At 48.2% G+C, this 15866-nt stretch overlaps 1 protein-coding gene across 4 annotated transcripts; it reads right to left on the reverse strand.

The window, feature by feature from the left end:
- Window positions 1–279: 279 nt before the first annotated feature.
- LOC102492594 (putative testis-specific Y-encoded-like protein 3) lies at window positions 280–15866 on the reverse strand. Of its 4 annotated transcripts, none has more exons than XM_027774280.1 (2): window positions 12659–15866; window positions 280–523 (listed from the first exon to the last, which is right to left on the reverse strand). In XM_027774280.1, exons 1-2 carry the CDS (start codon window positions 13334–13336, stop codon window positions 515–517), a joined length of 687 nt encoding a protein of 228 aa, XP_027630081.1. In that variant the 5' UTR covers window positions 13337–15866; the 3' UTR covers window positions 280–514. The 4 variants fall into 4 exon arrangements, with proteins under 4 accessions (XP_027630081.1, XP_027630080.1, XP_027630079.1 ...); XM_027774279.1 differs by lacking the exon at window positions 280–523 and adding an exon at window positions 10009–10671; XM_027774278.1 differs by lacking the exon at window positions 280–523 and adding an exon at window positions 10009–10671 and having other exon boundaries at window positions 12581–15866.

The raw sequence follows: 15866 nt of genomic DNA on the forward strand, positions 1-15866 counted from the left end.
TCATTTTGTGGGGAGTGGAGAAATGGGCTCCTTATAAGGGGTCCACACATCATCGATTTTCTGACTTTTTAAATCATTATTATTTTTAATTAAAAAAATGCCTGTATGCCTTTTTTTTGGTCAATTGTAAATAAATCTGCCATTGTCCTGTTGTTGTGTCTTGGATCTTGTGTGAAGGTAAGCAGACTCTGGTCAGATAGCTTCCCCAGATTTACTCTCCTGTCTTCTTTCTAGGGCTCGGGCCACTGCTCTTCTCTGTCTGATACAAGTCCTGTGTCAGACCCAATTTTGATTCCCAGCTCTAATATTTTACTGCCAACCCACTTCTCCCTAACATAGGGGCACCTCCAATTGCAAGCAGCAATAGGTCAAACTTGCCCAGGTCCCAGTTGGAATTGATTAGTTGTTAAATCAAGGACAGTGTTGGTTTTGCTTCAGGTTTGACTGGATCCACGGACTCAAAAGGGTGGACTTAGGACTCTGCTGTTTGGGCTCATTCTGTCACAGTCCACCATCATCTTCCCTGTTTGGAGACAAGAGGAGAGTAGCATAGGTCATTGTAGGCCTCCCTTATCCAATTTAATATACTCAGAGCAGGGAAAAGACATCCCCCTCCCTACTTCAGTATATTCATATATATTTATTTGATATAGACAAATCCCAGAAAAGGTCTCTGATGGATCCAGTTTTGGTTTATTGTTTGCACATCTTGCACCAATCACTGTGTCCTTGGGCACAGAGTACTATGTTTTTAATGATTATTTAACTTTATTTATTTATTTACTTATTTTAGAGTGAGAAAGAGAAAGTGAGAAAGCAAACTGCCAGGTCCTGGACTCGAACCTTATTTGGCCATGTGGGAGTCCAGCACCCTTAACCACCACACCACCTGCCAGCTGGGCACAAAGTACTGTTACAGGCTACATCCTGCAACACCAGAATCACCTTGGAAGGGGTAGGAAAGGACAGTTTCATGGTAAGGGATGCAAAGCAAGTTGCCTATTCTATCTTCCTTCCAACTCCAAGCCTCTCCACTGCAGTGAAAGGGAACTAACTCCCTGTGTTCTGGACACTGTTCCAAACACAGCTTGTGCATTGGCTTATTTAATCTCAGGTATGATTCACAATTAGCTTCCTTTTATAGAAGAGGTAACTGAGGCACCAAGAAGTTGAAGTAACATACTGGTATCTCATGGCAGGTGAGTGACGGAGTAGTCAACTGAGGCAGCTGGGCCCCAGGTGGTCCTTCTAACCACCATATGGTAGCTAAAGGCATGTATATACATGTATCTGTGTATATGTGTATATAAAATTATATGTGTAATTGATACCAACTATACAGTCAAAAAGTTTTTTTTTTTTTTTTTTTTGATGAGATTTTCGCTGTAGGGCACATGCGCTCAACCAGAAAGAGAGAGAGCAAGAAATCACTCCCCAGGAAGGATGGCCACACCGTAATCCCTTCTCCATTCTCTTCTCAGGATCTTGGGCACGCACACACACGCACCCGGAATGAGTTTAAACCACCAGGTCTGAGACTCGAACCACAGTCAACTACATGGGAATCCAGCAACATAGCCATTATGCTAATTACTGGTCCCCAACCAAAAAATCTTGACACACAGACCCATGAAATCAGGATAGTGAACATACCCAGGTTTTCTGAGCCCTTTATAGTTTTGCCCCCAGCCCCTCACCACCCCCAAGGAACCACTGATTTGCTTTTCTAGAGCTTTATATAAGTGAAACATACCATATATTTTTTAAAGAATTATTTTATTTAACTTTATTTATTTAAATTGGACCAAGAGGGACAGAGGGAGCCAGAGAAAGGAAAGTGAAAAAGCAAGCCACCAGGTCTGGGACTTGAACTGTGGTCAGCCATGTGAGAGTCCAGCACCTTAACCACCATACCACCTGCTGACCCCACCATATGTATTTTTTTATTTTTTTCATCTGACTTTTTTTTTTTTTTTTTCAGTCAGCACACTTACATTGAGATTCATCCTTGTTATGCGTATTTCTTTTTATTTCTGGGTAGTGTTCCATTGTTTTGAGAGAGAGATTTTTGCTATTGGGCATGTGTACTTGCCAGAGAGACAGGAAGTAAGAAATCACCCCCCATGGGGGTGACCATGCTGCAATCCCTTCTCCATTCTCTCCAGATCTTGGGCACGCACACACACATGCCTGGCATGAATTTCAAGCTGCCAGGTTCAGGACTGTGGTTGACAACATGGGAGTCCAGCAATACAGCCATTTCTGCCATTTGCTATTCCCTGTATGGAATTGATTTATTCACTCATCTGTCAATGAACCTTTGGGTTGTTTCCATATTTGGCTATTACAAATAAAGTTGCTATGGATGAGTATTGCAACAGCATATGGTAGGTGTGTGTTTTAACTGTCTAGCTCCTCTGCATCCTAATAGCACTTGGTATGTCAGTCTTTCTCATTTTAGCCATTCTGACAAATGTATGATAATATCTCATTGTGGCTTTAGTTTACATTTCCCTAAAACTATGTTGAACAGCTTATTTTTTATTTATTTATTTATTTTTTAGTTGCCAGAGGACATGTGTTCACTGAGAGAGACAGCGAGTGGGAGGGAGAAAGGAAGCATGGTCATGCTGCAATCCTTTCTTTTCCATTTCTCCATCCTGTCAGGGTTTGGGGCATGTGCGCACACACACCAGCATGTTTTTCAAGCCACGGTGGCCAGAGTTTGAACTATATGGTTGGTCAGGTAGGAATCCGGCTCTCAACCACCAGGCCCTGGATCTGCCCCAAGCATCTGTTGAGGTACTTATTTATCATCCATATTGCTTTGGTTCAAATCTTTTGTTCATTTTTTAAAATTGTGTTTTTGTTTTTGTTTTTTCCAGTTTTTAGAGGTTTTACTTTCTGTATTTTTAAAGAGAGATTTTTGGGGACCAGCAGTTGGTGTAATGGCTATGTTACTGGACTCCCATGTAGTCAACCATGGTTCGAGTCCCAGACCCAGTGGCTTAAACTTACATGGGGCACATGTGTGTGTGTGCCCAAAATCCCAAGAGGAGAATGGAGAAGGTATTGTGGCATGGCCATCCCCCCTGGGGGGTGATTTCTCACTTTCTGTCTCTCTCTCTCTCTCTGTCTCTGTCTTTCTAGCAAGCTTACACGCCCTATAGCATAAACCTCTGAAAAAAAAAGAAAGATTTTTGCTGTAGGGTGCATGTGCTCACCAGAGAGAACAGAAAGCGAGAAATCACCCCTCGGGAGTAGCCACACAGCAATCCCTTCTTTCTTCTCAGGATTTTGGGAACACATGCACATGTGCCTGGCATGAGTTTTAAGCCACCAGTCTGAGACTTGAGCTGCAGTCAACTACGTGGGAGTCCAGTGATGTAACCATTACACCAACTCATGGTCCCAGTTTTTAGAGTTCTTTTTTTTTTTTTTTTTTTTTTTTTGAGAGATTTTTGCTATAGGGAGCGTGCGCTCGCCAGACAGACAGAGAGAGACAGAGAGACAGAAAGCGAGAAATCACCCCCTAGGGGGGAAGGCCACGCCACAGTCCCTTCTCCTCCATTCTCCTCTCAGGATCTTGGGCACGCACACACACACGCCCAGCATGAGTTTTAAGCCCCCAGGTCCGGGACACGAACCGCGATCGACTACCTGGGAGTCCAGCGGCATAGCCATTATGCTAACTGCTGGTCCCTAGAGTTCTTAATAATATCTTTCAAGAGCAAAGTTTTTTCATTTTGGTGACGTCCAATTTATCAGGGGTTTTTTTGTGTGTGTGGATTTGGGGTTTTATGTCATATCTGAAACATCTTTGCCTAACTCAAGGTCATAATGATGTTTTTCCATTTTATTTTTAGGAACTTTAGAAGGTTTAGATAGGTCTGTGATCCATTTTGAGGTAGTTTTAGTGTATGGTACACAGCATGGATTCAGATTAATTTTTTGTTGTTGTGGTTTAGGAGCACTAGACTCCCACATGACCGACCGCAGTTCGAGTCCCGACCTGCCAACTTGTTTTCTCACTTTCCCTCTCTCTCTCACTCTCTCATCAAATTAAAATAAGTCAAAATTTAAAAAAAAAAATGTCCATTAGTGGGACCAGCAGATGGTATAATGGCTACATCACTGGACTCCCATGTAGTCGACCGTGGTTCAGGACCCAGACCTGGTGGCTTAAACTCACGCCAGGCGAATGTGTGTGCGTGCCCAAGATCCCAAGAGGAGAATGGAGGAGGAGAGATTGCGGCGTGGCCATCTCCCCTGGGGAGTGATTTCTTGCTTTCTGACTCTCTGTCTCTCTCTGTCTTTCTGGCAAGTGCATGCACCCTATAGCAAACCCCCCCCCAAAAAAAATGTCCATTAGAGGGGCCAGCAGGAGGCATGGTGATTAAGGCACTGGCCACTCACATGGCTGACCACGGTTTGAGTCCCAGACCTGGTAGCTTGCCATCTCACATTTTCTCTCTGTAACTCTCTCTGGTCAAATTTAAAAATAGATGAATGAATAAATAAAATTAAAAATTCCAAAAAATATGTCAATTAGATCAGAGTTAGCAGGTGGCGTGGTGGTTAAGGTGCTGGATTCCCATATGGCCAACTATGGTTCAAGTCCCAGACCCAGTAGCTTGAAAATCATGCCAGGTGTGTGTGCATGTGTGCCCAAAATCCTAAGGGGAAAATGGGGGAGAAGGGATTGCAGAGTAGCCCAGGGGTAGGTTGATTTCTCACTTTCCCTCCCTCTAGCCAACGCATGTACCCTACTATAAAAAAAAAAAAAAAAATCCATGAAATCAAGTTGGTTGATAGTGTTTTCCAAGTCTATGATATCTTTGCTGATTTTTTTGCTTGCTTGTTCTATTAATGATTGAGAGAAAGGTACTGAAGTATTTTACTACAATTGAAGATTTGTATATCTTTCCTTCTGTTTTACAATATGTATATATGCTTTGCTTTTGTATTGCAGTAAAATATATAAAATTTACCATTTTAATTTTTTTATATAGATTTTTGCGATAGGGTGCATATGCCCCCTGGACAGACAGAGACAAAGAGAATGTGAGAAATCATGCCCCAGAGGGATGGCCATACCACAGACCCTTCTTCATTCTTCTCTTGGGATTTTTGGACATGCATACACATACTCCTGGTGTGTTTCATGCCACCCGATCTGGGACTCAAACCACAGAATCAGCCATGTGGGATCTAGGACCGTAACCACCATGCCACCTGCTGGCTCCGATGTCAGGTCTTTGGAAGTGTACCGTTCAGTAGCATTAAACACACTCACAGTTTTGTGCAGCCATCACCCCCATCCATCTCCAGAACTTTTCTGTCTCCCAAACCGAAACTCTGTGCCCACTAAGTAATAGCTCCCCATTTCCCTTTCTCCAGCCCCTGACAACCAGTACCCTACATTCTGTCTGTGAATTTGGCCTCAAATGAACAGAATCATTTGTCCTTCTGTGCCTGCCTTATTTTTCTTAGCATAAGATCTTCAAGGTTCATTCATGTTGTAGCATGTGTCATAATTTCATTTAAAAAAAAAAAACCTGAACATTTCATTTATGTATATACACTTTTTGTTTTTGTTTTTTTGTTTTGGCCAGAGGGTACACGCACTCACCACAGAGAGAGGAAGAATGCAACCCCCATTTCCATGGCACAGCAGTCCCTTTTCCTCTATTTCTCCATCCTTGTGGCATTTTAGGCACTTACACACACATCAGCATGTTTTTCAAGGACTTGAACTGTGGAGCTGGCCATGTGAGATGCAGCCTCCTTAAGAGCCGGGGTTGCCCAAGTTTCTCCTATGGATGAGGAAATCGGCTGAGAGCTGTGAGAACCATCCGGAACAGGCAGGCACTACTCACAGGCCTATCAGCCTTCCATCTGGGGCCCCCTGCACCACAACTCTGCACCCCGAGATCTTGAGTCAGCTCCAGTGGTGGAGGTCTATGGGTCACGGGCATCGAAGTTCACCCACTCAAATCAACATTTAGTTCTGCTGAGCAAGGGCAAGCAGATGCTGGCACTTCCTTGAATTTTTGTGCTGAAATTGTGTCATCGGAAAATATCAAAGTCCCCTGAGCTGTAATCAAGGCAGTCACAGATTACAAGTAATTACCACAGTTTCGGGATAGATTTTTCTTAGATTGAAGAGAACTTGTCCAAAGTTCCTTCGAGGCCTTCAGAACAGGGCAGATACCTGAGACGAGGCAAAGAAAACCCTGGGACCCAAGGCTTGTGTTTGCTCTCTTGCCAGGGCAGGAAGCCCCTTCCTTAGCCTGGCCTCCTCCCTTCACCTTTGGAGCGTGAGGAAGCCATCTCTCTGCAGAAGAGACCAGGATCAGCCCGGAGACATTTTTCACCACAAGTTCCAAACTGCCTGGAATACGTCTGTCCTTGGGAGAGGCCCTATGCCTAGAGGTAAAGCCCTGGAGGAGCTTTCATTCAGCTTCTGGGCCTTGTAGGTGCTGTCCCCTTGCCCACCTGAAGACCCTCTTGAACATTGAGGATGTGAAGCATTCATTCAATCCACTGAGTATGACTGATCCCCCAACTGTGCCAGGCTTCTAGGTGAGGGGCATTCAGCAGTGAATCAGTCTCCAAGAGTGCAGAGAAAAAGGCAGATAAATAACAATACTCAGGACCAACAGTTGGTGTAATGGCTATGTCGCTGGACTCCCATGTAGTCGACCGTGGTTCGAGTCCCGGACCCGGTGGCTTAAACTCACATGTGTGCGTGCACATGTCCAAGATCCTGAGAGGAGAATGGAGGAGAAGAGATTGCGGTGTGGCAGGGGGGTTCTCACTTTCTGTCTCTCTGTTTCTCTCTTTCTGGTGTGTGCATGCGCCCTATAGCAAAAACCTCTCCCCTCAAAAAAAAAAAAAAAAAAAAAAAAAAAAAAAACAGAATATTCATGGTAAAATAGGTGTGGTTGCAAGTGCTAAAGTAAAATCCAAATTAGAGAAAAGGGTGGAAGAGTGTCAGGATAGTTTTTAGAAAGGACAGTCAGAGAAGAGGGGAAACAGTAACGTTTGCAGTAGAAAAGCTTAGTGAAGCAAGGAGCCAGCCTCACAAACATCTGGGGAAGGCTCCAGGCAGAGGAAATGGGAAGCAAGAAGGTCCTTAGCCACTCAAGACTAGCAAGAGGCTGGCGTAGCTGGAAAGTGATCTGGCAGGGATGAGGCATAGGAGATAAAGCCAGAGAGGGGACCCAAGGTCAGATCTGAAGGTCTTGCAGGCTGTGCAGAGCGTGTGGGCTTCTTCTCTTGGGTGACACTGGAGTCATTAAAGGGAGCAGGATGTGGTCTGACTCGGCAGAGAGAGCCACTACGGCTGCTGTTTCCATGTAAGCCCCTGGCACATAGTAGGTACTCAATAAGCAGTGGTGGTCATCACCTTTTCAGCCTTGGATCTTTGAGCTCAGTGAGGACAAAGACCAGGACAAAGTCATCTTGTGCCCCAGTGCCTAGAGGGAGTGCCAAGATTTGTGGATAAACAAATGAGTGACTCAAGGCATGAATGAGTGAGCAAGCAGGAGTGTGTGTGAGGACAAGACTCACACTGCAGCAGTGTGGTGAAAGGTGCAGTGGCTGAGGCCAGCAGATGGCGTAATGGTTACGTTGCTGGTCTCCCACCTGGCTGTCCGTGGTTTAAGTCCCAGACCCAGCAACTTTAAACTTACACCAGGCACGTGTGCATGCAGGCCCAAAATCCCAAGAGGAAAGGGGATTGTGGCGTGGCCATCCTCCCGGGGGGTGATTTCTCACTTTCTGTCTCTATGTCTCTGTCTGTCTGTCTGGTGAGTGCACGCGCCCTATAGCGAAAACCCTCTCCAAAAAAAAAGAAGAAAGGTGCAGATGATAAAAATGATGGAAGCATGCCACTAGCCACACAACAGAAAAGGCAGGTAAGCACCTGTGCTTGTAAAATGCCATTGTCTGGGGCCAGCAGGTGGTGTGGTGATTGCGACGCTGGACTCCCACATGGCTGACTGTGGTTCAAGTCTCGTACCTGGTGGCTTGCTTTCTCACTTTCCCTTTCTCTCTTTATCTCTCTCTGGTCATATTAAAACAAAATAAATAATAATAAAAAAAAGTTAAATACAATTCTTTTAATTAAAAAATAAATACCATTGTCTGGGCCAGCAGGTGGCATGGAGGTTAAGGTGGCTGGATCCCACACAGCCAACTATATTAGAGTCTCAGACCCCGTGGCTTAAAAATCATGCCAGATATGGGACCAGCAGTTAGCGTAATGACTATGTTGCTGGACTCCCACGTAGTCAACCGTGGTTCACGTCCTGGACCTGGTGGCTTAAACTCACGCCGGGTGCGTGTGCGTGCGTGCCCAAGATCCCGAGAGGAGAATGGAGGAGAAGGGATTGCGGCATCACACCTGGGGGATGATTTCTCACTTTCTATCTCTCTCTCTCTGTCTGGCGAGTGCATGTGCCCTATAGCAAAAACCTCTTAAAAAAATTAATTAAAAAAAAAATCATGCCAGACATGTGTGGAAGTGAGCCCAAAATCCTGAGAGCAGAATGGAGAAGGTATTGTGGTGTGGCCATCCCCCCTCGGGGGGTGATTTCTCACTCACCCCCTTTCTCTCTGTCTCTGTCTCTCCAGCAAGCACACACACCCTATAGCAAACCAAGAGAAAAACAAAAAAAATTGCCTGGGGCCTACAGACATGCAGGAGGCAGCCAGACACAAACCTGGGCTGCAGGAGCCTAAGTGCACTTTCCAACCTTCAGGCATAGGTCAGGCAGACGACAGGGAGCACCAGATTCCAGCATTGCCAGAATGCCTAGTGGCTCACCCCGACCCCCCTGCCAGCATCAGAGACAGGTGTTTGGCACAAAAGAGAAACCCAGAGGATGCAGCCTCGCCAGGCACTGGCTGCCCACATTCTGGTCTTGGGCTGTTCTTAGAAGGTAGCAGAGATTGCTGTGGGTGGAGGCGATCGGAGGGCTTCCTGGGAGAGCTGCAGACAGATGGCTGAGGACCCAGGAGCTGCAGATTCTCTCCACCCCTTGCCTCCAGCTGCCCAGTGAGTTCACCCTACCTCCAGACCACACCTGCTACCCCTCTGCACTCTCCAAAGGGCAATGTCTTGGCTTGGCTCTCAAGAGTTCCCGCTTTCAGAAAGTGGCCTGAGCCTACCCACCCGGACTTGCCTCTCTCCAGCAGCCCCACCAGGGCACCTGCTGTGCCCTAAACAGAGTGCACTTTCACACTGCAGTGCTTTTGCTCATGCTGTTCACACTCAGGTCTTCATCCTCCAAGCCCACATCATGTACAGGTGGGGTGACTGATGCTGAACTGGACTCAGCTGGGGGACGTTGGGGGTTGCTGCTATGTACCAGTTAGGCCTCTTGACCTGGTAGCAACCCCTGCACTCTCAGATGTGTTCCTATGGGATGACGAATTACAGGTCACTCTCCATCACCACCCACTACCCCAAGACCCACCTGAAACCCTCTCAGCAGGGACCAGTCCTGGCTCTGTATTCTGCCGGAGTCTGCGGAGACTCTGACATACTGGATCAAGACATCCACTCACATCGGTGGTTTCTGAGGTGCTGGACACAGAACCATGTGGGGCACAGCAGGCAGAGGACCCTGTCCTGACATATGGGAAGGAGATAAGAAAACACATGCTTTTCAGAGTTAAGTGATGTGGAGACAGGAAGGGCAGGGGGATGAGCAGGGGAGGGCAGAGGATTGCCTTGCACAGCCTGGGCAGGGAGACTGTGGAAGAAGTAGCATTGAAGTCAGAGCTAAGACTATCTGCAGGAGCAAGCTCCAGAAGGAAAAGCAAGCACAAAGACCCTGAGGCTGCCCTTTAGGAGCAGCAGAGAGGCCTGTATGAAGGGAGCAGAGAGCAAAGGGAACCAAAAGATGCAGGACTTTGTCAGCTGCAAAGAGAAGTGAGATTTATTTATTTGCCACTGGGAGATTTTGGATGGGCAAGTAATATCCAAGTTATTTTTTCCCAGACCAAGGAGTTTTTATTTTTTTTCATCATGCACACGGGACATGAAAGTGCCACAAATCCTCTCCTAGTTGAACAAAGCCACCTCAAGAATACTTCTGTTTAGAGGCGCGGCATCAATGACAGTGAAGTCAATTACACCAGGGCCACCGTGACACAGAATCATCACAGTCACCAGTGACAGCTCTCTGGAGAACACAGGAGTAAGTGCCACACCACCGCCTTATCCAAACTCTGCTTCTGAGCACAGGGTTACAGTAAGAGGCCACACCACTTAATAACTACTGCGAATAGTTACCTAAGTTTCCAAATGGCCTACGAAAATTATGTTGCTTTTGAATGTTCTCAATTAAAAGCAGCAAGCAGGTCTGCACAGCTCAGTGGGCCGCAACTGAGAAAGAGGTTCATAGGAGATTTTTACTTAAAAGCAGGATATAAAAAGCAGACACAAGGTCATACCTGGATTGAGAGAAAAATCTCGAAAGTTGTTCTGTTATTTTCTAATTTACAAAATACAGTGGTAAGTTTTTTTAAAAAATAGCAAATAGCTGTCCACCCCACAGGCTCTCAGCCATCCTTGCCTTTCCAGCTGGCTCTGATTTCTGTCGCTCTCCCCTGTTCAAAGCCCCTTCCCCAGCATTTTGCATCGAAGCCTCCCGGATCCTGCAGAGCAAGACAAGACTTTCTATGAGAAGGGGCTTGAGTACAGTCACCACTTCCCCTTTCCCCAAAATGAAATAGAGACACACAGCCCTGCAAGCCTGGTGGGGCGATTGGAGGGGAGGGACGGTGCAGCTTTTGCACCTACATGAAACCAGTAGGGGCTTAGACCTGGTGGAAGGAGAGGAAAGAGCTGGGGCTGAAGTTAAAATAACAGCATAAAATGAAGTGATCAACTACCCCTGCTCTGGGAACTTCCTGGTCTCTGTTCAGCACCCTGCACTGTCCCCCTTACAAGATTCTAGACCTTGCTAAAGCAGGTGGAGTGTGGGGCAGAGGGCCAGAGTGCTGATAGTCTACAGGACAAACTGTCCCTTTCTAGACACAGGGAGGGAAAGTCAACGAGAAAGTCTGTCTTCCTAGCTATTTATCAATAATCTGGCTGCTTAGTTAGCTTTTGTTTCTGAGCTATCACCTTAAGGAAAAAAATGTGATCAGGATAGGAGTAAACAGGTCCCAAGACCGGAAACACTCCCACTCCAGCACCTGCAACCCTGCAGCCTAAAAACAGATGGAATTGTGGGGAGACTGGCAGAGGGCCTGGATTCTGTGTGGATGCAGGAGTAGGGACTCAGAAAGGCAGGCCCCCGAAAGGGGTTCCATCCTTATTCTGCTTTGAACTCACACCAAGATAGATATACCAGCCTGGCAGAGTTCTTAGGAGTGGGGTTCTGCTCAGCGGCAGGAAGCCCACATGGGTCCATAGACAGTTCTTGAAGTTCTTGTAGACCTGGGAGCAGAAGACAGGGCTGAGGGTAATCTGGGCAAACTCACTGGTCTTGTGGCCATCTGGGACAAAGGACAGTCTAAAATACTGCAAACCAGGTGGGGCACAGCACAGACTGTCAGAAGCCAACAGCTTGATAGGGGTCCAACAAAAGGCAGAAGCGCAGTGCTGTCACCAATGTGCTACCCACAGCTTCATGCCCTGGACCTCACCCATGCCCAGCAGCCTGGCTGCATGCCCATTCTGCCAGATAATAGATAAACACTTTCATGGCAGCCTAGCTTATGTTCCTAAGTCCAGGGACTGCCCCAGTCTGGAGATAGCCAGCACCACAGGCACCCACTTCATCTTGGGTGATGAGACTCAGCTTGCCACAGCTAGTGTGCAGAGCAACCACAACCAGCAGTGTGCATTTGTAAAGGCCAGCATGTCGTGCATGACCTGGAAGCAGGATGCCTCAGCAGCACTGGTCCTCTAGTGACGACTTGTGGTCAAAAATGGGTGGGCGGTCAGGGTGGCAGACGGGTCCAGGGCATGAAGACAATGGCAGTATATGTCCACAGCACTGGCTGCGTGGTGTAGATGCAGTGGTGTATGACAGCCTTGTGATGTTGACACAGAACAGCATGAAGGCCACAGGGAAGCATGAAGATTGGCCACGAAGGCCACAATCTTGGAGCTGAATCCACTGAACCTCCAGAGGAGCCAGAGTGCACAGAAGAGAAAGCAGAGTGTGTTCCGCCGGCCTGAGCACAGGTCCCCAGGAGGGGAGAGGGAGCCTTATGCAGCAGCCATGCCCCAGGGCAGAACTTAGCCAGACTGGAAGCCGAAAGGTCTGAGGGGGGCCTCTGTGGGCCACCTTGCTAGGCCTTGCCTGGCTCTGTGGGGCCTATCCCTCAGCAGGTAGTACTGCAGGGGGTTGGGCCACAGGTCATCTTTGATAATCTGGGCAACCCTGTCAGCCTCTGAAAGGCTGTGCTGTGAAAACCAACTGAAGAAGCTTCGGATGGTGTCCCTGTTCCTATGCACCAGGGCTGGGGGTTCCTGGCCTCGGTGCCATCGGATTGGAGTTGCAAGAGCCACCACCCGGCCTGAGGATTTGCACTCATACTCCTTCACAATCACCTTGTTCCGGAAGTAGGGGTTGCTCCAAAAGCGGAACTTAAACTTGCAACCCGTCCGGGTGTGCCTGAGCTCCCTCACCTCCAAATTCATCAGGTAGCACAGCATGTCTTCATCTCGAGGGCTGATCAAGGCTGCCAGCTGCGGGTGGTTCAGGAAGGCGGTGACCCAGAAGCCCGGAATATTCTGGATGATGAAGCTCCTGCGGGCGAGGTGCAACCGGCGCACCCTCCCAAATCTGCCCTGGAGCCAGAGGTAGGCCCTGTCGTCCTGGGCACTCACAGCCTCCAGCTCCGACTGGATGGCCTCCAGTGGATCCACAACGAGGCCATCAAGATTCAGAAGACCCAGGCCCTCCACGCCCACCTCCAGCTTCTCCGCCTCCAGCTTCTCCCCCATCTGCTGCTTCTCTGCCTCCTCTGCGGCCTCCTCCGTGAACATGGCGTCCTCTTCAATCGTCACTTCCTCAGCCTTCCCTCTGGCTCCCGCCCGAGCCCCCCACTCTTCTGTGCCACAGATTTCTGGGGCCTCTTCCCCACCCGGGCCGTTTTCCAGGCTTGGAGCAGTCTCCGCGGAGGCTGCTTTTCGGCTCCCGGGGCCTAGCGGGGCGGTACCGAGACCCGCGGTAGAGTTTGAGTGCCCGCGACCCCTCGTTTCTCGGGTCCACGCTGCAGAGAAACGGTGCGAACCTCTCTCGTGCGCCTGGCCTGACGGCGGGGGCACCGCAGTTTCCAGAGCCCCAGGCCCTTCGTCCGCCATCACCTGCGTGAGCTGCCGCAGGGACTCAAGGCGCGCTGGCGAGGCTTCGGGTCGAGCTGGAGCGGCTGGGGGGCGCAGCAGAGCCTCTGCGGATAGGAGGCGGGGAGGCGTGGTCTCCTCCAGGGCGCGCTCCGCCCCTCGAGCCCTCCCTTCCCCGGGTGATTCGCTAGGGTCCCTGGACTGCAGGGTGCGAGGGGATAGAGCCCCAGCAGAGAGGTGCCGGCTGCCTGGTGGCCCCAGATTAGAACGGTACTGGCGAGGGAGGTGGGAGAGGTGCAGGGATGTACCAAGCAGGGGGCAGCTCGGCACCTCGGACAGGCACCAAGGGACATGCCCAAGCCCATGGTTATAGGCAGTTATTACCTTCCCATCAGACACCACCTAGGAGATGACCGTGCCTCAATTTGCGGTGGGCTGGCCAGAGTAGCGCGACTCTCCTTCGTAATGTTGCTTTGGGACAGCCGTAAGGCCACTTGCAGGCTTGCACGGGATAAATTACTCAGGCACATGTGGAGGCTCAAGAAGTATTCCTTACAGACAGACCAGCGGGGAGCTGGAGCCACAAAAGTCATTGTCAGGCACTGGGAGGTGCTCAGATTTTAATTCACGTGAAGACAGGGAAGAAAAATCAAGGTCTGGGTGGAAGGGTCTGGGGCAAGAGAGGGTCTTAAATCCTGCAAACCAGGGAGCAAGTGGGCACCAGGCTGCCTTCCCCCTTGAGCTGGATCCTCTTGAGCGGGTTGGCGGGAAGAAGGCGGTCATTGCTTCACCCTGCCCTAGGTCTAGGAGCTACCAGCCATTTCAGGAAGGTGGGTTCCACTGTAAAGTGCAGGGTCTGTACTTGGCCTCAGCTTGGCCTTGAAGCTCTTGGCACCTCCTCCAGAAAGCTTTTTTTCCCTATGAATGGATAGCTCCCTCATCTGGGTTCCCAGACCTGTCCCGGAGTATGGAAGCCCTAGGTGGCAGGGTGGATTTTCCTGGTGTCCTAGCTGGGTTCCCACTGTCCATTGGCATGGACAGTAAACATTTGCTAAGTAAGACCAAAGAGATGAAGGGTAGCCCACTGCCTTTGTATACACAAAACCTCTGCACGTTAATACTTGCTAATGTCTGCATGGGTTCTTGGGCTGGACTCCAAATGACTTGCACTGTGCTTGGCTGTGGACTCTAGCTCCAGACCACAGAAAAATGAATTTACTATGAGCCATTTACAAGAGGATCTCAGCACAAGGAGTGGGGCCCAGAATGGTGATGACTTGCCTTTGCTGACTGGCAAGCGCCATTTCCACCATCTGTTAACCTAGTGGTTGGATACAAACGTGGCTAAGGTCAGGTGCTACCTGACTAGCTGTGCACCTTAGACAGTGTATGACTAGACATCTATCTTTTCTTAGATCATCAACACCCATTCCTTGTCCTAACAGTAGTGCAAATTTCCTTTGAGAAGCTGCTCCTCCCCTTGCCTCAGCCTTGTTGACACTGATGTATAGTGATGGTTTGGGGATGGTGCAGAACCATGGCAAGGCCAATGAAACTGGATGTTTACTGGGCCTTCTGTGAACAAAGACTCCTTTCTGGGAAAAAAAATGAAAGGTCCCGTTCTCCTTCTAGATTGTGTGAGAATGACAAATCTGGAATTGTGGTAGCATTCTATTCCCACATAAGGAAAGAACCTAATTTATAGGGCTTGATTTGAGGATGAAGTTACAACAGTACAAGATAGGCAGTGAAAAATAAGAATGCTGAGGCCAAACATGTTTGAGCTGCTGGATCAAACCTAACCTAAAGACTACACCTGACATTTTTAGTTTCATGACATTTCAACTGTTTAAAACCAATTCGATTTGTGTCTTCTGACCCTTTGCACCCCAAGTTATTAAGTGGTAGGATGATGTCACTTACCACAAACACATTAAGATCTTTCATCCAAAAAGCTTGCAGGTGCCAATGAGTAGTAGTTAACTGTCTCCTCTACACTCGCCACCACCATGGATGCTAAGATGTCTGGAGACTCCACTTCTTTCCAATTCCAGGCTTTCTCCAACCCCTTTCCCAATCAAACAGGGTCACAAGTTCCAACCACATCATTCAGAAGTTTTTAATAAACAACTTCATTATAAAAACTTTTTTTTGAAAATGTAATTCTGTAAAACATTGAAAAATCTACTTTAACAAAGATACGCCCTGTGCATTTTCTAATGGCAATGGCACTTATATTTTACAATTAAAAACCTGTTTCATATAAAGCCAAAAATACTCCAAGAGGTTATTCACTGTGTTTACAAAGTGCTAGAAGGTTTTTGTCTTGTATTTTTCTCTTTAAATAATCTGGCATTACGAAAGAGTGGCTCCAAAGCCTTGACCACTAGGAGGGAGAGAGGAGCAGGGGAAGTGGCGTTTCAGTTCTAGTGCTGGATAAGTAGAGATGGAGAAATGCCTATGGGATAATCAGCTAAGGTCAGCTGACACCTGAAGAAACAGGACTGGATACTTCCAAACCCATCCATGGAGGCACTAGATTAACACGCTG

This window comes from Tupaia chinensis, unplaced genomic scaffold (assembly GCF_000334495.1).
Source record: "Tupaia chinensis unplaced genomic scaffold, TupChi_1.0 Scaffold000418_1, whole genome shotgun sequence".
Lineage (NCBI taxonomy): Eukaryota > Metazoa > Chordata > Mammalia > Scandentia > Tupaiidae > Tupaia > Tupaia belangeri.